The sequence below is a fragment of the Ahaetulla prasina genome, chromosome 14 (assembly GCF_028640845.1).
Source record: "Ahaetulla prasina isolate Xishuangbanna chromosome 14, ASM2864084v1, whole genome shotgun sequence".
NCBI classification, from domain to species: domain Eukaryota; kingdom Metazoa; phylum Chordata; class Lepidosauria; order Squamata; family Colubridae; genus Ahaetulla; species Ahaetulla prasina.
The window spans coordinates 13360192-13384578 of record NC_080552.1 but is presented as its reverse complement, the minus strand read 5'-3'; the positions used below and the strand labels follow the sequence as shown (position 1 = coordinate 13384578).

At 45.2% G+C, this 24387-nt stretch overlaps 1 protein-coding gene across 1 annotated transcript in view; it reads right to left on the bottom strand.

The window, feature by feature from the left end:
* LOC131185274 (ankyrin repeat and fibronectin type-III domain-containing protein 1-like) overlaps window positions 1-24387 on the bottom strand; it is a 397608-nt gene that overhangs the window by 44065 nt on the left and 329156 nt on the right. The window contains exons 6-7 of the mRNA XM_058157670.1: window positions 1382-1583; window positions 742-949 (exon numbers count right to left, since the gene is read on the bottom strand). Coding sequence (XP_058013653.1) covers window positions 742-949; window positions 1382-1583 — 410 coding nt within the window. The remainder of the gene's footprint in view (window positions 1-741; window positions 950-1381; window positions 1584-24387) is intronic.

Below are 24387 nucleotides of genomic sequence, written 5' to 3'. Positions count from 1 at the left end.
TTCTCTGCACTCTTTCTAGAGTCTCAACACCTTTTTTACATCGTGGCGACCAAAACTGAATGCAGGATTCCAAGTGTGGCCTTACTGTTCTTTGGAAGGACAGCAGCTCAAGCCCTTTGGCCACCAAATGGGAAGAGAGGACTCCTTGGAAAAGACGCTGATGTTGGGAAAGAAGGAAGGCAAAAGGAGAAAGTGACGGCAGAAGGATGAGATGGTTAAATTGTGTCTTTGTCACGATGCGCATGAATTTAGGTAAACTCTGGGGGACAGTGCAGGACGGTGGGGGGGGGAGGGATGGGAGGGCGTGCTATGGTCCATGCGGTCATGAAGAATCAGACACAACTTAGCAACTGAACAACTAAATAGAAAATAAAGAGATGTATTTAAAAAAAAGCCGGTAACAGAGTTGGAAGTCTGTTTCCCCCACCATAGAGTCTCTTCCTAGCGCAGCGTCCTTTTTCCTCTACCTATCCTAACCGAAAGCCCTGTCAATTGTGGAGCTGACTGGCAACAGGGAGCCGCATCAGAGGGATGGGAAAGCCACATGCGGCTCTGGAGCCGCAGGTTGCTGACTCTTGTTCTAGATGACGTTTGCGTAATGAAACCTCTGCAGGAAAACAACCAAGCTCAGAGAGCACCAAGGACTCCTCATTTCAACCCTGAGCTACAGACATTCTCCATTACTGCTACCATGAGGAAGACCTTGGAAGAGGGTAAGGATCGTAAGAGTTTCCGACTTACAGTGAGGGCTTTCCTTGGCTCCAGCCAGCAAGAGGGTCTTGGCAATGGGCGAGTTGTTGGTCATGATGGCGATATCTAGCGGCAGGAGACCTTCACTGTTAGGAGTATTAAGATCCAGCTCCTCCAGACTGTATTGCTTGAGCAGCTCTTGCACCTTATCCAGGTCTTGCAACTCAACAGCCTCAAAGAGAGCAGCATTGCCTTGAAACTGCAGAGGGGAACAAAGTCACCACCATCCTGCTAGATTTGAGCATCTGCAAGACCTTACCTTCTTTTTAGCACATACATCGACATTCACAGGGATGGGGAGAAGGGAGATGGCATCCACCATTTCCAAAGCCAGTCCTTGCAGAGTCACTTCCTCGCTTGCAATTCACCCTACGTTGACTTGGACAGGCAGTCTTTGACTTACAGCAATTCATTTAGTGACCGTTCAAAGTTAGAACAGCACTGGAAAAAGCAACCGTTTTTTACACCACCGTTGCAGCGTCCCCATGATCAAAACTCGGACGCTTGGCAACGTCATCAACGTCATGTTTCCTGCGTCTCCTTTTTATTTTGGAATAAGAAACCATGGACCTTCTAAAAATCCACTGAGTTAACTCCCTCAAACTAGATACCGGTAGTAAAATCAATTTACCAGGTAGGATTTTCGCTGTTTCTCCTTTTCAGCTTTTCCGGCTAGGTTTCCTTCATCAAATGACATGTAGTTAACTCTGAATTTTCCCGAGAGATTCCGATAAAGCCTCTTGGCGGCATTTGGGGATGATGGTCCCGGTTGCTTTCGAGCGTGGGCCAATTGCAGATCTCTTAGTTGCTGGGTCATTTTTGGTGAGGAAGACCTAAGGAGCGACAACAACAACAAGAAAAGAAGAATGCTAAATTAAATATCTTTTTTTTAAAAAAAAAACAATGACAACCACAAGTTGCAGATGAAAGTTGCTAAAGTTTGTTCGCAAAAAGTAGGTTTACTAGCAGAGTGGTAGAATTTTTAGAATTTTTTTATTGGCCAAGTGTGATTGGACACACAAGGAATTTGTCTTGGTGCATAAGCTCTCAGTGTACATAAAAGAAAAGATAAAAGAAAAGATACCTTCATCAAGGTACAACACAATGATAGTCATAGGGTACAATTAAACAATCAGGAAACAATCAATATCAGTATAAATCATAAGGATACAAGCAACAAAGTTACAGTCATAAGTGAAAGGAGATGGCTGATGGGAACAATGAGAAGATTAATAGTAGTGCAGACTTAGTAAATAGTTTGACAGTGTTGAAGGAATTATTTGTTTAGCAGAGTGATGGCGTTCAGGAAAAAAATTGTTCTTGTGTCTAGTGGTGAATAACATGCTTTGTCAACCCAAAGGTTTGCTATAGCGTTAGATGAAAATTGTTACCACAACATAGTATTTTAAGATTTCTGACTGTTTTTAGGTGTCACTTATACCCACCAGTGCAAAAGAGTGCAAAACACATGTATTTTATTAAGTCTTTTATACAATGGACAAAGTATCTAGTATGGAATTCTAAAACACATGTCTTTTGTGAAATGTGAAATGTCTTTTTATTATTATTATTATTTGCTTTTTTACAAGTATAAAACCTATCCGCTATATTTACAGTCCAGATTGTATTCCGGCTTAAAACATGTACTTAAAACAGCTTCTAAATGAAAATCTAGGACTATATGTAAACCATAAAAGTAAGAAATTAGAATAGATAAAAAGACACATTTGATAATAAGGTTAACATAACTTCATATCAGAAGTAGGTCTTAAGGCTAAGGTTTTGCTAATCCTTCCTTCCTTCCTTCCTTCCTTCCTTCCTCCCTCCCTCCCTCCCTCTCTCCTTTCTTTCTTTTCTTTTCTTTCTTTCTTTCTTTTTCTCTTTCATTTATTCATTCTCTATTTCCCTTTTCCTTCCTTCCTTCTTTCCTTCTTTCCTTCCTTCCTTCTTTCTTTCCTTCTTTCTTTTTCTCTCTCTCTCTCTCTCTCTCTCCCTCCCTCCCTCCCTCCTTCTCTTTCTCTCTCCCTCCCTCTCCCCCCTCTCTCTCATATAAACCACTAGCTTTTTCAGGCAAACCAATTGTTTTGTTTTGTTTTTTACTACCAGTTCACCTGAACCGGTACTTTTTATCACAAATATGAACCCTGATATAGTAACGCTACAATTGGATCAACTGTAATCAAACCAAACAGACACCCAAACAGGATGGAAACAAGACAAGGCTTATAACCTGAAAATACTGCATCGAGGTTTATAACATGAATACTGTAAAAAATAAAAATAAAATGTGCTACTGCCTTATTTTTTATTTTTTTTTCTGGGAAGGCCTGCAAAATGGCAGCGACTTTAAAAGCCTCTCCTTTTGGCATCATGCTAAAGAAGCATCTCTCTCTCAAAAAAAAAACACCAAAAAACCCCCCATCCCACCCCACTGTCCTGATGTTTAGAGACAGCCCTGCAGAAGGTATTAAGGGACGCCCCCCCCCCAACTGCAATTGTTCATGATTGCAATGATGTTATCTGAGGCAGCATGCAATGGATTACATTATTTTGGCTGGTTGTGGTTTTTTTTTGTACTGAGCTTTGAAATACAGCAGTCTCCTTCTAGGCATTTTTCTAGATGGGAATGGAAGGGAGATTAACTTGTCTCTCTTAAAAATAAAAATATACCTGTGTTTCAGGAAGGAATTAAGTTTTTTTGTACCCGTGCCAAGGGGTGGAACTGAGGCAAAACCTGGGTTTTCAGCCTGACACGTCGCTTGGGATTACGAAAACTGGATGGCTCCAGACTTAACCATCATCTGGAAGGCTGTGAATGATTTGATCTGGCACCAAAATTAATGGGAGAGCGATGCATTCTTGGTGTGGTCCTCTGGTCCTTTGGCTGTGCGAACAGCAGCCCAGGCAGACAATGGGTGTAATTAGTGGGGAGGTTATCTGGTTGTGTATCAAGTGAAAATGGAGGGAAATAACTCCCCAGTGTGGGTTTGACACAAGTCCCAAAGGAAGAGCTGCAAGGGAGCATTGGCAGACATCAGATAAGAGGCTGGTGGGGTTTACAGCTTGGGAACCAGTTCAGGAATGAAGAATGGGAAAAGGATGGGTGTTTTTTTTTCACAACAAGCGGTCCTTAACTTACAACCACAATAGGGAACCAGGATTTCCATTGGCCCTATGAAGGTGTCTTGCCAAATTGTTGAAGGACGGACAGTCAAATAATATTGATGAGACACTGTTGAGTCCGGAATGGTTAGGAGAGGAGAGGAGAGGAGAGGAGAGGAGAGGAGAGGAGAGGAGAGGAGAGGAGGGGAGGAGAGGAGAGGAAGAAAGGAGAGGAGAGGAAAATAGGAGAGGAGAGGAGAGGAGAGGAGAGGAGAGGAGAGGAAGGAAGATAGGAGAGAAGAGGAGAGGAGAGGGGAGGAGAGGAGAGGAAGAAAGGAGAGGAGAGGAAAATAGGAGAGGAGAGGAGAGGAGAGGAGAGGAAGGAAGATAGGAGAGAAGAGGAGAGGAGAGGAGAGGAAGAAAAGATAGGGTAGGGTAGAGTAGAATAGAATAGAATAGAATTTCTGACAGTTAGTACAATTAACCAGTGGAACAACTCGCCTCCAGAAGTTGCGGATGCTCCAACACTGGAAGTTTTTAAGAAGAGGTTGGATAACCATTTGTCTGAAGTGGTGTAGGGTTTCCTGCCTAAAGCAGAGGGTTGGACTAGAAGACCTCCAAGGTCCCTTCCAACTCTGTTATTCTATTCTATTCTATTCTATTCTATTCTATTCTATTCTATTCTATTCTATTCTATTCTATTCTACTCTACTCTACTCTACTCTACTCTACTCTACTCTAAGAAAGGCCATAAAATGGGGCCAACAAAACTCACTTAACAAATGTTTCAGCAGCAGAAATGTCGGGCTCAACTGCGGTCGTAACCCGAGGACTGCCTGTAGCATGTGTGAACCCAGCCGTTTGCAGTTTCTTTAACTAACCTCAGTCAGGAAACCAGAGTTTGGAGCTCAGTTTCAGTCCCTTGCAGAAGAAACTGTATTCAGGATTGATTTCCCAATGTTGTTGTGTTTTGGGTTGGGGTTTTTTTTGGGGTGTGTGTGGAGGGGGAGATGTAGTAAAATCGACCTGAGATGTTGTCATCTGATGGAAATTACATGGTGAGCGTTTCTTATGAATGAAACCTCTCTCCAGCCCCCTTGGGTGACAGTATGGTATTTGCCGTGTCAAGGAAAGACATGAGAACAAACAGGCTCCCTGATGGGGTAAATACTAGCTGTCGTGGGACCCAGGCGATGCTTGCCATGTGACCTGGGAAGGGTAGTATCATCTCATGACAAAAGTCTTTATATGAAAAGTCACTGTGGGCGCCAGACCTTCGGCACAGCATTAAAACAATAATAATAATCATCATCATCTCTTTCCTTGTTCCCAGATCTTCAAAACTGCTTATCAACCAGTCTTATCGTGAACAATATGAAACAATCAGAAAACAACAACAACATAAATCACACCGTCTAATTAAAAAGTACATGCTGGAGGACAATGAACTTGTAAATGCCATTTGCTAATTTTTCTAAATTGGGAGTGTGGGGTGAGGGGTAGGAGAATGGGGGTCGCCGGTAACCGGACAGACTGCCGTTGTTCAATGAATCAGATCTGACTGTCTCGTTTGCCATGGTTGTTAAACGAAGCCACCGAATTGTGATGGATGCTAACTTTTTCCGGTCCCCCTAAAAAGAGTAATCCTTTTAGGAATGCTGTTCTATCTGATGGAAAGAACCCTTAGAATCCTGGATAGATACAGATTAATAAGAGTTGGAAGGGACCGTGTAGGTCATCTAGTCCAGCCCCCCGGCCAAGCAGGAGACCCCTATACCCGTGATGGCGAACCTATGGCACGCATGCCTGAAGTGGCACATGGAGCAGGGGTGAAATCCAGCAGGTTCTGACAGGTTCTGGAGAACCGGTAGCAGAAATTTTGAGCAGTTTGGAGAACCGGTAGCAGAAATTTTGAGTAGTTCGGAGAACCGGTAAATACCATCTTTGGCTGGCCCCAGAGTGGGGTGGGAATGGAGATTTTGCAATATCCTTCCCCCAGGAGTGGGGAGGTAATGGGGATTTTGCAGTATCCTTCCCCTGCCACACTCACCAAGCCACACCCACCAAGCCACGCCCACAGAACCGGTAGTAAAAAAAATTGGATTTCACCACTGACACGGAGCCATGTTGCCTGGCATGCGTGGCATTGCCCGTTCCTCTTCTGGGTTTCTCGTACTCAGTGACGATCAGCTGGCCTTTTTGCATGTGGCAGTGCTGGAACAGCTGGTCTTCCATTTTCCTGTGCGAGCATGCGCGCAGGCCAGCTGATCGTTGTGTGCGCACGTGCTCCAGAAACCCAGAAGAGTAGCTGGCTGAAACCAGAAGTTCAGTAGCTGAAACCAGAAGTTCATTTTCGGGCACGCGCACGCACCCCGGGCAGCTCTACTTCCTGTTTGTGGCCCAGGCGCGCGGTGCTGAAGAGGTTCGCCATTACTGCCCTACACCATTTCTGACGGATGGCAGTCCAGTCTCTTCTTGAAAGCTTCCATGTGATGAAGCTCCCACAAACTTCTGAAGGCAACTTCTGTTCCATCACACGGCCATTAAGCAAATCTGGCTCTCCCCCACTCCCCCTCCCCCTCCCCACATTGACTCTGCTTGTAGAAGCCAGATGAGGAGGTGTCAAAGGGCAGTCACGTGACCCTGGGATGGAGCAACATGCTGGTTGCTATGATCAGGTGACCGCGCTGCAACGGTTCATTCCGGCGACGACCAGTTGCAAATCACCTTTTCCAGCATCGTCATAATTCGAGGGCTACCGTGGTGTTTTCCTAAGCGTTGTACGCGTTTTATTCTCTCTCTCTCTTTCTTCCCCACCGGCAATCTATTTCGTTTTTTCTGTTTTCAACTGCGTTCAAAAGTTAAATCGTTTGGTTTCTAACAGGCCCAGAAGCTTACAGAAATTCTGTCCGGGCCAAAAGTAAGTTTTGTTTGTTCCTCTGTATCTCTAATGATGCTAGCAGAGCTCTACAAAGAAGAGGCCCCCACTACTTAAACCACAAGGCCAGCAGGAGCCAAGCAACAGACAGTGGGTTTTGTGTGTGTGTGTGTGTGTAAACAAGACGGAGATTCGGGCCGTGGACTGAAATAATATTCGCCTCGCTTTTTGTGGTCAATTGCAGCGAGCCTTCCATCCCTTTGTACGGAAAGAGTGGATGGGAAGACGGGGAGACAGGCAGGCAACGAGCGAGAAACCAATACCATGTAAGCCTTCTTTCCCGTTTATTATCCTACCGTCGCTCTTTGCAAGTCAAGATTAAAAGCCTAGGACGGCATCTCAGCTGTTTCGTATAAGGCTGTGATTTATCTCCTTAAAGCCGGGAAAACCAGAGTTAAGCTATTTGTACTCACTGCGTCATTGACCCAAACGTCTTTTGTCTACTGGGTGTCTACACCGGATTAGCCCGAGTGGACCCTCCCGATGCAGGGGGAAGTGTGTTTGGCTTTCTGCTGCCATGGTAACACCACACTTTGTTTGTAACTACTTCTATAAATCACTACTATCTGTGAGGATTCATGGAGAACTCCCCATGGGAAGGAAGGAGGTCTCCCTAGAGATGGGTACAGCGCCCACCTTCAAGACTTGTGTTTTTTAAAAAAAGATGTTGAGATTCTGGGAAGAGTGCAGAGAAGAGCAACAAAGATGATTTGGGGACTGGAGGCTAAAACGTATGATGAATGGCTGTAGGAACTGGGTATGTCTAGTTTAATGAAAAGAAGGACTAGGGGAGACATGATAGCAGTCTTCCAATCTCAGAGGCTGCCACAAAGAAGAGGGAGTCAACATATCTTCCAAAGGACCAAAAAGCAGGACAAGAAGCAATGGGTGGAAACTAACCAAGGACAGGAGCAACCTAGAAGTAAGGAGAAATTATCTGATAGTTAGGAACCATTAATTAGTTAGTTAGATGCGGTGACTCAGTGGCTAAGACACTGAGCTTGTCGATCGAAAGGTCAGCAGTTCAGTGGTTCGAATCCCTAATGCCACGTAATGGGGTGAGCTCCCGTTACTCGTCCCAGCTTCTGCCGACCTAGCAGTTTGAAAGCACGTAAAAAATGCAAGTAGAAAAATAGGGAAAGGAACAACGTTCCGTGCAACTTCGGTGTTGAGTCATGCCGGCCACATGACCACAGAGACGTGTTCGGACAGCGCTGGCTCTTCGGCTTAGAAACGGAGATGAGCACCGCTCCCTAGAACCAGAAAACAACTAGCACACATGTGCGAGGGGAACCTTTACCTTTACCTTATTTTAATGAAAAGAAGGACTAGGGGAGACATGATAGCAGTGTTCCAATATCCCAGGGGCTGCTACAAAGAAAAGAGAATCAAGCTATTCTCCAAAGCACCTGAGGGTAGAGCAAGAAGCAATGGGTGGAAACTAATCAAGGAGAGAAGCAACCTAGAACTAAGGAGAAATTTCCTGATACGGTTCTTAAGTGAATCCGGCTTCCCCATTGACTGTGCTTCTCAGAAGGTTGCAAAAGGGGATGACATGATCCCAGGACTCTGCAAATGTCATCAATAGGAGCCAGTTGCCAAGCATCTGGATTTTGATCAGGTGACCATGGGGATGTTGCAAAGGTCGTAACTGCGAAAAACGGTCATACGTCATATTCCCAATAGCAATAGCACTAGACTGACTCCACTTTTCCGACTGTTCGTTAGTTTGGAAGGTATGCATGTATGTATAGCAATAGCAATTAGACTTATACATCACTTCACAGTGCTTTACAGCCCTTTCTAAGCGGTTTACAGAATCGCCTATTGGCCCCAATAATCTGGGTCCTCATTTTACCCACCTCAGAAGGATGGAAGGCTGAGCCAACGTTGAGCCGATCAGGATCGAACTGCTGACAGTGGGCAGAATTAGCCTCCAATACTGCATTCTAACTACTGCACCACCTGGGCTCCTAATAACAATAGCGCTTAAGACTTATATACCGCTTCGCAGTGGTTTACAGCTCTCTCTAAGTGGTTTACAGAATCAGCATATTGCCCCCCAATAGTCTGGCTTCTCATTTTGCCGACCTCGGAAGGATGGAAGGCTGAGTCAACCTTGAGCCCGGTGAGATTCGAACTGCCAAATCGCAGGCTGCTGGCACCCAGCAGAAATAGCCTGCAGTACTGCACTCTAACCACTGTGCCACCACAGCTCACCACAGTAACTTCAAACGGTCACTAAACAAACTGTGGTAAAACGAGGACTACGTTCAAAAGGGTTTCCGTTTTGCAATATTTTATACATTTATCACCTTCTCTTCTCCATCATTTATTCATATTTACTTTTCCTATTCTCTACTCGTACCACTTAGTCCATACTTGATAGTATTCTGTCTCTTCCTTTTCTTTTATTTCTTTTGTTAATTTATCCACCTCCGCACAGTCCAGAATTTTCTTGATTATTTCTTCCTCTGTTGGTACCTTTTCATTTTTCCAGAACTGTGCGTAGCAGTGATTATGTGTAATATCAAATATTGAGTTTCTTTACTGTAAGCTCTGTTTAATATCCCTAGTAAAAACGTCTCTGGTTTCTGATTTGTAACTGTTCATTTAGCAGCTGTTCAAAGTTATAATGGCACCTCGAACTTATGACTGTCACAGTGTTCCCCAAGGTCATTTGATCAAAATTCAGGCCACAGATGAAATGCTCCCGGTTCAGACTGGATTGCCCGATCCGGTAGCAATGGAGGTGGGTGCACCCCCGCCGCATGACCAGCTGAGCCGCACGATCATTAGAGGTTTTTTTTTTACTTTTAAAAGCATTTTTTCTTCGGCCAAAAAAATGCTTTTAAAAGTAAAAAAAAAAGCCTCTGATGATTGCGTGGCTCAGCTGGGATTGTCAGAGGCTTTCAAAAGCATTTTTTCTGCAATAAAAATGCTTTTAAAAGGCTCCTCTGACGATCCCAGCTGAGTTGCCTGATCATCAGAGGCTATTTTCTTTTAAAGGCAAAAAAAAATGCTCAGCTGAGACTGTCAGAGGAGCCTTTTAAAAGCATTTTTTTAACAACCTCTTTGGCCGAAGAGGTTGTAGAAAAAGTGCTTTTAAAAGTTAAAAAAAAAAAGTTGGCCACGCCCACCCAGTCACATTAACCCCCTCCCACCAAGCCACGCCCACAGAACCGGTAGTAACTAATTTTACATTTCACTACTGGTCTCAGGCCCTTGGGCAACTGGCATGTATCTACAATGGCTGCAGCATTCCAGGCTCCTGAGATTGCCATTTGCAACATTCCCAGCCAGGTTCTGACAAGCAAAGCCAGTGGGGGAAGTTCAGTAAACGATTGTGTGATTCGTTTAACAACCAGGGCAAACAAGGCGGTGAAGTTGAGCATGACTTACTGAACAGTCGACTTGCTTAGCAACAGAAATCCCGGCCTCAATTGTGGCCATAAGTCCCGGACTACCTGTGGCTAGGTAGATGATTAATTACATAGGTAGTGTTCTGTCCTCCCTCGCCTCCATCCGAATGATGGCTTAATTAGCCGTCACTATCAGCTCTGGCAGCAGAATAGCCAGCGTCTGCCAAGAGCCTCCGTTATCTTCCACGATGCTGGTGAATCACCTAGAAACAAACTTCAGCTCTTAATCAGTGGATTTGCCTGTTACAAAGAGACACAGCAGCTCTCGCTGCCTTTTATATCCTGTGGGGTGTGGCTCCATGACTCAGCACTTCCTAGACCTGCCCCACCCTTGCTTCTGTTGTTCCCTCCTCTCCTGCCTACAAAACCAAGCCTGATTGCCGTCAACTGGCTCTGCAGGCGTGGTCCAGGCAAGCCGGTGCTCCCGAGGTAAGTCCTGATGGCCTTTCCCCCTCACTGTCCAAGTCACTTTCTGGCAGCAGGCCCGGCTCGGGGGGCGCAGACACAACAGGTAGATTGTCCTTGCTCTATTGCAATGATGGCTAACCTTGTCCAAAGCAATGCGCATGTGGCACACACACATGCGGCCCTGTGCATGCACGCACCCCGCCTGCACATGGACCCCCATGCCCCGTCCACCCGTGCATGCCGCCATGCATGCGTGCAAGCCCCCCCCGCATGTGCCCCGCCCTCCCCACACGCGCCCCCACGCATGCACGGCAGAGACCCGAAGACCAACTGGCTGGCAGGAGGCGTGTGCACATGCCCAGTGGAACTGAACTGGGGCAACAGCTCACGTGCCCACAGAGAGGCCGCTGCATGCCACAGGTTTGCTATCACAGCTCTATCTCTTCCTCAATTCTAATGCTTGGTTGAAAACGCACTTGCAGCTTGATTACAAAACCGTTCTGGACTCAGCAATGTTTCCCAACTATTATTTGCCTGTCCTTCCTTCAACGATTCGGCAAGACTCCTTCCTCTAGCCAAGGATGTCCCTGAAAAGCAGGATCAATAAATACCTCCGTCGCTCTGAGCCTGCTGATCATTCTGATCCTCCCAATTAAAACCCCAATGACATCATCTTCCACTCCAGCCACACCATGTGGATTTGGCTGAGTTGCCTTTGTAGCAGCGACGGCTGCTTCGCAGGCTAGCCCGCAGCTTTATTTACCTTCAACAAAGCAGATATTTTAATTCAATATACTCTCTGCTGTCAGGACAGGAAATCACCCTGGCACTCTCTTTTCTCCATCGCGAGCAGCAAAGCTCCACACTCCAGGCCTGAGCGTTTGTTGCGCATGACGTTAAGCCGGCCCAAATGCGTAGCCACATCCAAGCATCATATGGCTGGCAAACTCCCTTACAGGGCTAACCGAACCCTGTCTTGTGTTCACTTTTCAGAATTGAAAGCCTTGATTTTTTTTCCAACTCGGGTGTGCAACTCGGTCCAACGTTTGGAGTGATAATGCTCCATTTTCGTTGAGTTGATGGATCTAGGACTCAACAGAGCAGGTTGGTCTCCTTCTGCCAACTCATTGATACATTTCGAGCAAAGGTGTCCAACTTTGGCGATTTGAAGACCTCTGGACTTTCAACTTGTGGATCTCAACTCCCAGAATTCCCCGGGCCAGCATGGCTAACTAAACTGCCTTGCATTCACTTTGGGAATTAGACGCTTTGATTTTTCAATGGGATGTACAATTCAGTCGAATGTTTAGAGCGATAATATTCCATTTTGGTTCAGTTGCTAGATCTAGGACTCAGAGGAGCAGGTTGGTCTCTTGCCAACTCATTGATACATTTATGGGCAGGGGTGTCCAACCTTGGTGACTTTAAGACCTGCGGTCTTCAATTTATGGACTTCAACTCCCAGAATTCCTCAGCCAGCAAGTCTATAGGTCTTAAAGTTGGCAAGGTTGGATACCCCTGATTTAGAGGTTAAGCTCCAAATTTTAGAGTTATGAGGTCAGGACAGATCAATAAGGAATATGCCCAGAAAGGAAGGTTCTGCACCTCTTGAATAGAATAGAATAGAATAGAATAGAATAGAATAGAATAGAATAGAATAGAATAGAATAGAATAGAACACCGTGTTTCCCCGAAAATAAGACCCTGTCTTATTTATTTTTTTGAACCCTGAAATAAGCGCTTGGCCTTATTGCGATGCCCTCAAAAGCCAGATTGGGTTTATTATCAGGGGATGTGTTATTTTGGGTGAAACAGGGTAGAATAGAATAGAATAGAATAGAATAGAATAGAATAGAATAGAATAGAATAGAATAGAAGAGAAGAGAAGAGAAGAGAAGAGAAGAGAAGAGAAGAGAGAAGAGAAGAGAAGAGAAGAGAAGAGAAGAGAAGAGAAGAGAAAAGAGAAGAGAAGAGAAGAGAAGAGAAGAGAAGAGAAGAGAAGAGAGAGAGAAGAGAATAGAATAGAGTAGCATAGCACAGGAATGCAATGGAATGGAATGGAACAGAACAGAATAGAATAGAATTTTTATTGGCCAAGTGTGATTGGACACACAGGGAATTTGTCTCTGGTGCATATGCTCTCAGTGTACATAAAAGAAAAGATACATTCGTCAAGAATCAGTAGTTTTAACAAGGTACCTTTAATAGGTAGGACAGGAGTGCCCATCCTGGGTCTTAGAAAGGCGAACCCAGCTGGTTGACTTCAGAAGCCACCTCCTTCCCTTTCCCCTAAGTGGCGAGTTTGATGAGTTTTATCCAATGCATCGTTCACCACCAACCCTCAATTGCTGCTTCGCATTCAATAACGAAGCGCAGAGACATCGGGCAACTGTTCCTTCTACGGGAACACCCAGTCCCCTTTAATCACCTTGTTTTTGTTTGGCTGATTCTTTTTCGTCTTCTTTGTTTTTTTAATTAGTTGTGCTGTGGGTTCCCCCTCGCTCTCCCCACCTCCCCCGCCGGATAAGGCCAGAGAAGGACACTCTAAATATGGCTGGGTTTGAAAGTCCACACCGAAACCCGAATCTCGGCACCAGACTGACTGGAATCGGTGCAGCCCAGGCTTTAGGAGGGATGGGCATTCCAGCCACCACTCAGAGGTTGGAGATAGAGCAGTGCTGGAAAGAAGAAACAGCCAGAGAGCTGAAAGAGAGAGGGAGGGAGGGATGGAAGGGGGAGGGAGGGAAGGAAGGAAGGAGATGGAGAGAGGGGAGGGAAGGGAAAGGAAGGGAAGGAAGGAAGGATGAAGGAAGGTAGGGAGAGAGGGAGGGAGGAAGGAAGGAAGGAAGGAAGGAGGAGAGGAGGGAGGAAGGAAGAAGGAAGGAAGGAAGGGAGAAAGGAAGGAAGGAAGGAAGGAGAGGAGGAAGGAAGGAAGGAAGGAAGGAGAGGAGGAGGAGGAAGGAAGGAGAGGAGGGAGGAAGGAAGGAAGGAAGGAAGGAGAGGGTGGGAAGGGAGAAGGAAGGAAGGAAGGAGAGGAAGGAAGGAAGGAGGAAGGAAGGAAGGAAGGAAGAAGAGGTGGGAAGGGAGAAAGGAAGGAAGAGGGTGGGAAGGAGAAAGGAAGGAAGGAGGAGAGGAAGGAAGGAAGGAAGGAGGGAGGAAGGAAGGAAGGAAGGAGGAAGGAAGGAGAGGAAGGAAGGAAGGACAGGAAGGAAGGAAGGAGGAAGGAAGGAAGGAAGAGAGGTGGGAAGGAGAAAGGAAGGAAGGAGAGGAGGAGGAGGAAGGAAGGAGAGGAGGGAGGAAGGAAGGAAGGAAGGAAGGAAGGAAGGAAGGAGAGGGTGGGAAGGGAGAAGGAAGGAAGGAAGGAGAGAGGGAGGAAGGAGGAAGGAAGGAAGGAAGGAAGAAGAGGTGGGAAGGAGAAAGGAAGGAAGGAGGGAGGGAGGAGGAGGGAAGAAAGGAGAGGTGGGAAGGGAGAAAGGAAGGAAGAAAGAAAGGAAGGAAGGAAGGAGAGGGGGGAGGGAGGGAAGGAAGGAAAGGAAGGAAGGAAGGAAGGAGAGGGGGGAGGGAGGGAGGAAAGAAGGAAGCCAGTCATGAATTCTATCCTATCCTATCCTATCCCATCCCATCCCATCCTAAATGTGTGCATTTTGAACTTTAAAAGCACGCCAAAGGATGCTGTCACCCTTTGGATGTTGTTGGGGTTTTTTTGGGGGGTGGGTGGGTTTTTTTTCCTTTTTTTTTGTACGGGAGGTTTTATGACTGCACTGAGAATCTGTCCTGATTGAAGCTGCAGTCAGAATTGTAGGATTTTTATTTTTTAAAAAAAATTTGTGGGAGGAGGTTCCACGGCCCTATAATTAGCTTGCGGCATCTTGGAATTTTTGTGTGTGTGTTGTTGTTTTTTTAATTTAAAAGGAATACAGTAAAAACCAAACAGAGCAAGAAGTCAAAGTGACCTAAGCCCATCAAATTGCTTAATTAAATTATTTTGGCATGGAGAACCTCAGCAAGAACGGGAGGGAATGTCGGTTCAGCAGAATTCAGCGGCGCTCGAGCCCTTGAATCTGCTCAAGTTAAGGTTATTGTGAGAAGCAGGCTAAAAAGCCAGGAAAATGTTGGGCTTGCGACCTGACCAGTGGTGGGGTTCAATTTTTTTTTACTATCGGTTCTGTGGGCATGGCTTGGTGGGCATGGCAGGGAAAAATACTGTAAAATCTCCATTCCCTCTCCACTCCAGGGGAAGGATACTGTAAAATCTCCATTCCCACCCCACTCCAGGGAAGGATACTGTAATATACCCATTCCCACCCCACTCCAGGGGAAGGATACTGCAAAATCTTCACTCCCACCTCATTCCAGGGGAAAGATACTGTAAAATCCCCATTCCCACCCCACTCCAGGGGAAGGATACTGAAAATCTCCATTCCCACCTCACTCCAGGGGAAAGATACTGTAAAATCTCCATTCCCACCTCACTCCAGGGGAAAGATACTGTAAAATCCCCATTCCCTCCCGATGAGCTGGGACGTGGAAGGCAGAGACTACCGGTTACTACCGGTTCTCCAAACTACTCAAAATTCCCGCTACCGGTTCTCCAGAACTGGTCAGAACCTGCTGAAACCCACTTCTGGACCTGACTCATTCTTAAGTGTAATCTCGGAAAGGAAGTCCGACGTAGCCGTTTCCAGGAATTGCTGTTCTGCCTGCAAAACTTATGGTGCACCTGTTCTTTGATCAAATAGAACAGGACAGAGCAGCAGAGTTGGAAGGGACTTTGGAGGTCTTCTAGTCCAACCCCCTGCTCAAGCAAGAGACCCTAGACCAGGGGTCTCCAACCTTGGTCTCTTTAAGACCGTGGTAGCTCAGGCTGTAAGAAGCCTGTTATTAAAACACAGCAGCCTGCAATTACTGCAGGTTCAAGCCCGGCCCGAGGTTGACTCAGCCTTCCATCCTTTATAAGGTAGGTAAAATGAGGACCCAGATTGTTGGGGGGGCAATAAGTTGACTTTGTAAATATACAAATAGAATGAGACTATTGCCTTATACACTGTAAGCCGCCCTGAGTCTTCAGAGAAGGGCGGGATATAAATGTAAATAAAAAAATAAAAAAGACTTGTGGACTTCAACTCCCAACAAAGCTGGCTGAGGAACTCTAGGAGTTGAAGTCCACAAGTCTTAAAGGGACCAAGGTTGGAGACCCCTGCCCTAGACCAGTGATGGTTAATCATTTATTTATTTATTTATTTATTTATTTATTTATTTATTTATTTATTTATTTATTTATTTATTTATTTATTTATTTATTTATTTATTTATTTATTTATTTATTTATTTATTTGGATTTATATACCGCCCTTCTCCCAAAGGACTCAGGGCGGTTTACAGCCTGAGTAAAAACAAAAATCACAAAAATTAAAAAACATTTTTAAAAACTAATTTAATTAGGCCCAGAAAAACTAAAACTCTAATAAAACCCCTATTAAAACTAAATTAAGCCAGCCCTGCGCGATGGAACAAAAACGTCTTTAGCTCGTGTCGAAAGGTCCGGAGGTCGGGGAGTTGTCGTATCCCCGGAGGCACTGAGGGCCAAAACTGGGGCACGCGTGCCAGAGCACCGGAACCTGGAAGACAGCATCTGGCCGGTGCGCATGTGCACGACGGAACCCAGAAGAGGAGCTGGTGACAGCACGCATGCCCACACAGCGGGCTCTGCATGCCACCTCTGACACGCATGCGATAGGTTCGCCATCATGGCCCTTTACCATTGCAGAGCAATCTCTTCTTAAAAGCCTCCGGTGTTGGAGCATTCACAACTTCTGGAGGCAAGTCGTTCCGCTGATTCATTGTTCTCACTGTCAGGAAATTTCTCCTTAATTCTAAGTTGCTTCTCTCCTTGATTAGCTTCCATCCATCGCTTCTTGTCCTGCCTTCAGGTGCTTTGGAGAATAGCTTGACACACACACCCCAACTTCTTTGTGGCAGCCCCTCAAATCTTTATTGCGATCATAGACTAGCATTGGTCAGTTCTTAGGCTGAGTGATGGTTTTACTTTGTAACCGCTATACTTAACGACCAAGTTGCTGGTCCCTATTGTGGCCTCTAAATGAGAACTCCTGTAAAGCAAATTCTTCAGAACATTCTTGAGTTGTGATGATAGTATACTTGTGAATGTGTTAAGGAAGGCTGGCAGGTTTGAGTTCTGTTTTAGTTTTTTGAAACAACATGTATTTTTTAAAAAATAATGCACCTTATAAATAGGGGCACATTGCTAAGTTTGGAAAAGGAGCATTTGCTAGGGGCATGGAGTATTTATTACACATGGATTTTGTCACAGCTAGAGTTTCAAATTTAAACCTTCTTCCTTCCTTCTCTCCCTCCCTCCCTCCCTTCATTCCTCATTCCCTCCCACCCTCCTCCTTCCAATCTCCTCCCTTCTTCCCTCCTTCCCTCCTCCTTCCTTCCCTCCTTCCTTCCTTCCTTCCTTCCCTCCCTCCCTCCCTTTCATTCCAATCTCCTTCCTTTCTCCTTCTCTCCCTCCCTTCTTCCCTCCTTCCTTCCTTCCTTTCTTCCTCCCTCCCTCCCTCCCTCCATCAAATATTTTTGAAGGAACATTCACATCTTTGAAGATATGGGATTGAACCCAGGCGCCTCCCTCAGAATGACAGTGGAGGCCCTGAAATCCACAGGACTTCAATTTATTACTTGTTGCACTGATTTCAATAAATCCACCCTAAAAGTATATCTTAAGTCTGCATTTAGACTGACCGTCCTGAGGTATATGGTAAGCATGTTACTGTTGGGTCATCAGCAACAAGGGGACCTCGCCTTTCAGGGAGAATGTTAAGGCTCCCTAGAGTTCAAGAGGCTCCTATAATTTCCAAACATTTGGCATTCGCAACCTTTGGCTGTGCTGAACTGAAAGTGAGGAGAAGGAGGCAGTTATTAAAACAGGTTGTTGTAGATGTTGCTGTGGTAACACCAGCCTGCTTGGAGCCAACAGCTTAATCTGAAAGTATCACAGCTTGAGAACAGGGCTGGGAGGGAGGAAGGGGGAAGGAAGCAAGGAGAAACTATCTTTTGACAGCAGGCGGATGGCTCCAAGCCTTCAGCAGATCTCTGGAGAGATCCTGAGATGGAAATTCTGGAGAGATCCTGAGATGAAAACTCTGGATAGATCTTGAGATGGACAGTCTGGAGATATCTCGAGATGGAAAGTCTGGAGATATCTGGAGATAGAAAGTCTGGAGATATCTGGAGATGGAAAATCTGGAGAGATGGAAAGTCTGGAGATATATTGAGATGGAAAATCTGGAGATACCTCGAGATGGACAGTCTGGAGATATCTGAGATGGAAAATCTGGGGAGATCTTGAGATGGCTGAAGCTATAAGTTGATCTGCCTTTTATCCCAAGCCCACTGTAGCTAATTGAACGTGGAGTGCAACGAGAAACTAATGTCTCTTTTTGGGATCATTTCTTCCCAATCAAGACAAATTGGGCCACAGATCGTTTCTCTTTGCTGAACCTCCTTTATTCTTCTCAGAGAAGTCCTCGCCCTATTCCAGACTTGGGCACAATTCATTTTGGGCACCAATCTTCTTGCTAAGCTATTTTGTAATTTCCATACAGTTTCTCTTGAGTTCCTGATCTAGATCTTCTGGGTGCTCCTATCTAACTGGACATTTTATTGGTTGTTGGTCAGTTGTTTCAGACACTTTCTGACTCCACTGAACAAAGATTTGGCTGATATAATCAGAGATCGTTTCCCACTCATTTTTCCTTCCTTCCTTCCTTCCTTCCTTCCTTCCTTCCTTCCTTCCTTCCTTCCTTCCTTCCTTCCTTCCTTCTTCCCTCCCTCCCTCCCTCCCCTTCTTTCCTTCCTCCCTTCCTTCTTTCTTTCTCCACCTCACTCTCTCCTCCTCCTTTCCTTCCTCTTTCCCTCCCTTCTTTCCTTCTTCCCCTCTTTCTCCTCCTTTCCTTCCTTCCTTCCTTCCTTTTTTCTTTTTCTTCCTTCCTTCCTTTCCCTCCCTCCCTCCCTTTCTTGACCTGTATTTTGGCCAAGTCATGATATTCTCCAACAACTCACTCTCACCTCTTCAAAATATTCAGGCTTTATTCCTGAAAGTTTTCTTCAGGGGTGAAATCCAGCAGGTTCTAGAGAGCCGGTCGTGGAAATTTTGAGCAGTTTGGAGAACCGGCAAATGCCAACTCTGGCTGGCCCCAGAGTGGGGTGGGAATGGGTATTTTGCAATATCCTTCCCCTGGAGTGGGATGGGAATGGAGATTTTGCAGTATCCTTCCCCTGCCATGCCCACCAAGCCACAAAGAAGAGGGAGTCAAGCTATTCTCCAAAGCACCTGAAGGCAGGACAAGAAGCAATGGATGGAAACTAATCCAGGAGAGAAGCAACTTAGAACTAAGGAGGAATTTCCTGACAGAACAATTCATAAGAGGAACAACTTGCCTGCAGAAGCTGTGAATGCTCCAACACTGGAAGTTTTTAAGAAGATGTTGGACAACCATTTGTCTGAAGTGGTGTAGGGTTTCCTGCCTAAGCAGGGGGTTGGACTAGAACAGTGGTCACCAACCAGTGGTCTACGGACCACTGGTGGTCCACAAGAAAATTTTGGTGGTCCGCAGAAAAATCATTTGCACTTTTTATATTGCACTAAATACTAGTTATCATCTTTAAAAATTCATATTAGTAGTCCTTGGGATTTAAAATTATGAATTTAGTGGTCCCTGAGGTCCGAAAAGGTTGGTGACCCCTGGACTAGAAGCCCTCCAAAGTCGCTTCCAACTCTGTTATTCTATTTCTATGTACTAAAGAATGTTCTATTACATTGATGGAGCCAGTTTGGTATCATGGTTAAGATTCCAGTCTAGAGACCAGCAGACTGTGACTTCTAGATCCAACTTAGGCACAAGGCTGGCCAGTTGCCCTTGGACCAGTCCTTCTCTCTCTCTCAACCACAGCAAGGGCATCTTGCCACTAAGGGCATCTTGCCTATAAAACATACAGGGATATATCCAAGCAGACACAAGTCTGATTCAGAGACACCAAACAAACAAATAACTCCATAATTTAACATCCTGGAATGGACTGTATACTTTCCTGTCTGGGTCATTTGATAAGGAATGAGAAGTCCTTCAGAACCCGGTTATTCCTAAATGCTTAATCTTCTTTAATGTAACTAGAGGAAGAGTCGTTCCTGATAACACAACTTTATTACGTAGGCAAATGATGATTATGGTTCCTCTGACCCCATTGCAGGGACAACGATTCTGCTTTTCAGTTTTTTCACTCAAGGAAATCTCTTGCAGCAAAGCAAGAGATTTGGGCTTAGGAACATCTGTTATTAGACCATTTAACAGATTAACAGAGTTGGAAAAGACCTTGTAGGACATCTAGTCCAGGGGTCCCCAACCTTGGCAACTTTAAGCCTGGAGGACTTTAACTCCCAGAATACTGGGAGTTGAAGTCCACCAGGCTTAAAGTTGCCAAGGTTGGGACCCCTGATCTAGTTCAAACCCCCCACCCCCCACCCCCGTCCAAGAAAGAGACCCTACACCAGTGATGGTGAACCTTTTCGGCACTGAGTGCCCAAATCAGAACATGCGTGCACGGAAAAATCCCAAAAATCAGCTGGCCAGCGCACACATGCCTGCTTTTTGGCCATTTTGGGGGCCATTTTCTGGCCATTTTCAAGCCAAAAACAGCCCCCAAAATGGCCTGAAAACGGCCTAAAAATGGTCTGTTTTTTGGCCATTTTTCAGGCCGTTTTTGGGCCATTTTCTGGCTCTCTTTGGTGCCTGCAAAGACCAGCTGGCCAGCGCTGGAAACCAGAGGAGCAGCTGGCGACAGCGAGCGTGCCCACAGATAGAGCTTTGCGTATCACCTCTGGCACACGTGCCATAGGTTCGCCAACATGGCCCTACACCAGGGGTTCTGAGAGTTGAAGTCCACAAATCTTAAAGTGGCCAAGGTTGGAGACTATATATACACCAGAACAACTAGACACAAGAACAGTTTTTTCCCGAAGGCCATCACTCTGCTAAACAAATAATTCCATCAACACTGTCAGACTATTTACTGAATCTGCACTACTATTAATCTTCTCATAGTTCCCATCACCAATCTCTTTCCACTTATGACTGTATGACTGTAACTTTGTTGCTGGCAATCCTTATGATTTATATTGATATATTGACCATCATTTGTGTTGTAAATGTTGTGCCTTGATGAACGTATCTTTTCTTTTATGTACACCGAGAGCATATGCACCAAGACAAATTCCTTGTGTGTCCAATCACACTTGGCCAATTAAAAAAAAAATTCTATACCATTTCTGACAGACGATAGTCCCAGTCTCTTCTTGAAAACCTCACCGCCTTTGGTCTGACCTAAGCGTAGTACATAAAATTACCTGCTACAATGTCCTACCTGTCAATGACTACTTCAGCTTCAACGGCAACAATACACGAGCACACAATAGATGCAAACTTAAAGTGAACCACTCCAAACTCGATTGCCGAAAATACGACTTCAGCAACAGAGTGGTCAATGTCTGGAATGCACTACCTGACTCTGCGGCTTCTTCCCCAAATCCCCAAAACTTGAACCTTAGACTGTCTACTGTTGACCTCTCCCCATTCCTAAGAGGTCTGTAAGGGGGTGTGCATAAATGCCCCAAAGTGCCTACCGTCCCTGTTTATTCCTATCCATTTCATGTATTCATAATCATGTTTATACTTATATCTGTTATCTTATACGTGCTTGACAAATAAATAAATAAAAATAAAAAAGCAGAACATATTCTAAAACCAGTCATGGAAAAATATAACATGAGGGCTAGAGGGGAAACAAGTTATGTGGGCAGATTTTTGGTCTGCCTCCATAAGGCTCAGTTACAACTGAATTTTTTTTAAAAAAAATAGTTCTTGTTTTATTTATTTGTATCTTGCTTTTTAAAAATTTCTTTTACACATAACTAGAATAAAGGGGAATTACCTGCTTAAGACTTCTGTGCCGCTCAAAACCTTGCACGATCCCTGTATTCAGAAGAGGAGCTGGGTAACAAATGGCTTAATTCATTCGCCCAGTTTTGTATTTTGTTTGAATCGATCAAATTAGTTTGATTGCTGACGGCAATCAAACTGGATGGAGAACAAGGATCTGCATAGAGCAATAGTCCCAGTGAAGATGACGTAAGTTGGCATCGGCTGGTGGTAAACAGTCGGTGCCCCCAGCCCCCCATACCACTCCAGACACACAGTTGTCTGAAGTCACCAAACGCAGGAACTGGGTATGTCTAGTTTAATGAAAAGAAGGACTAGGGGAGACATGATAACAGTGTTCCAATATCTCAGGGGTTGCCACAAAGAAGATGGAGTCAAGCTATTCTCCAAAGCACCTGAAGGCAGGACAAGAAGCAATAGGTGGAAACTAATCAAGGAGAGAAGCAACCTAGAACTAAGGAGAAACTTCCTGACAGTTAGAACAATTAATCAGTGGAACAACTTGCCTCCAGAAGTTGTGAATGCTCCAACACTGTAAATTTTTAGGAAGATGTTGGATAACCATTTGTCTGAAGTGGTGTAGGGTTTCCTGCCTAAGCAGGGGGTTGAACTACAAGACTTCCAAGGTCCCTTCCAACTCTGTTATATTCTAAATTCTAAGACACCCAAGAATGTTTGCAAGCCAACAGGTGGACCAGAACTAATCAAGGACAGCAAGAATTTTGTGTAGCTTCTAACTTCACTACCTACATTCACAACTGTTGTATGAAGACGGGGTTGACTTATTCTTCAAAGCAATGCAATCTGGAACTGAGGAGAATTTTCCTGACCGTGAGAACAATTAACCAATGGAATAGCTTGCCTCCTGGAATTGTGTCCGTCACTGGAGGTTTTCCAGAGCAGACTGGATTAGAATGAAGACCTCTGCCTTGAACAGAGGGGTTGGATTAGATGACCTCTGGGGTCCCTTCCCGGTCTATTGTTCTGTATTCTGTTGACTTGAGTGTTTCGGTTTTCATAACGGCAAGCAAATCCCCACAACAGATTCCAGTGGTTTCCAACTCTGAGAACCTGGAAAATATTCGCCTTGGAAAAAAAAAACAACCCATCCTTATATTGAATGTTTTCCCCAATGAGCCATCTTCTCTTGGCAGAATCGAATCACAAACAAAAGAAATCCTTTGTTTTCTTTTTGTTAAAAAAAAAAAAACAGAGAGAGAGAGAGAGAATGCCATTTTTAAATCCCAGAGACAGGCAGGATAATTTTGACAGACAGAAACTGATTCTGAGGTAAAAAAAAGAAAAGAAAAGAAAATGTCAGCGTGGGACACAGTGGAGGGAGGAAGCCGGACCGAAATATCTGAGAGAAGATACTCTTTTGGAAACATTAGAACTTCTCGTTTCATGTACCGGGGGCAGCTACTTAGTATAGTTCCACGGATAATATTACCAGATCTCCCTAAATGTGGGATTTCGAGAAGCACTGAATGTAGACTTCAACAGGATCTCGGAACGTCAGCTTGAGAAACAGAATCTGTGTGCCTCATATATACAATTATGCCCTTTGACACTGTTGATTAATCTAGATTAATTTACACCCTTTCACTCTACAGTTGCTTTGAATTCCAAAGAATGCTACTATGCAAAATGGGCATATTTTTTGATTGGGGAAAACAAAGCCCTATACCACAAAAATATGATTAGACTTTTGAGGCATATTAATGACTGTGAATCAGTGGCGGGTTTCAATTTGTTTTTACTACCGGTTCTGTGGGTGTGGCTTGGTGGGCGTGGCAGGGGAAGGATACTGTAAAATCTCCATTCCCACCCCATTCCAGGGGAAGGATACTGCAAAATCCCCATTCCCACCCCACTCCAGGGGAAGGATACTGTAAAATCTCCATTCCCACCCTACTCCAGGGGAAGGATACTGCAAAATCTCCATTCCCACCCTACTCCAAGGGAAGGATACTGCAAAATCCCCATTCCCACCCCACTCCAGGGGAAGGATACTGTAAAATCTCCAATCCCACCCTACTCCAGGGGAAGGATACTGCAAAATCTCCATTCCCACCCTACTCCAGGGGAAGGATACTGCAAAATCCCCATTCCCACCCCACTCCAGGGGAAGGATACTGTAAAATCTCCATTCCCACCCTACTCCAGGGGAAGGATACTGCAAAATCCCCATTCCCACCCCACTCCAGGGGAAGGATACTGTAAAATCTCCATTCCCACCCCACTCCAGGGGAAGGATACTGTAAAATCTCCATTCCCACCCTACTCCAGGGGAAGGATACTGCAAAATCTCCATTCCCTCCCCACTCCAGGGGAAGGATACTGTAAAATCTCCATTCCCACCCCACTCCAGGGGAAGGATACTACAAAATCCCCATTCCCTCCCCACTCCTGGGGAAAGGATACTGCAAAATCCCCACCCCACTCCAGGGGAAGGATACTGTGAAATCTCCATTCCCACCCCACTCCAGGGGAAGGATATTACAAAATCCCCATTTCCTCCTGATCAGCTGAGACTCGGGAGGCAGAGAAGAGATAGGAGTGGGGCCAGTCAGAATTTTTACTACCGGTTCTCCGTACCACTCAAAATTTCCGTGACTGGTTCTCCAGAACTGGTCAGAACCTGCTGAAACTCACCTCTGCTCTGAATGACCTGCATTGAAGCAATTGAGGGGGCTGCCACAAAGAAGAGGGGGTCAACTTATTCTCCAAAGCACCAGAAGGCAGGAGAAGC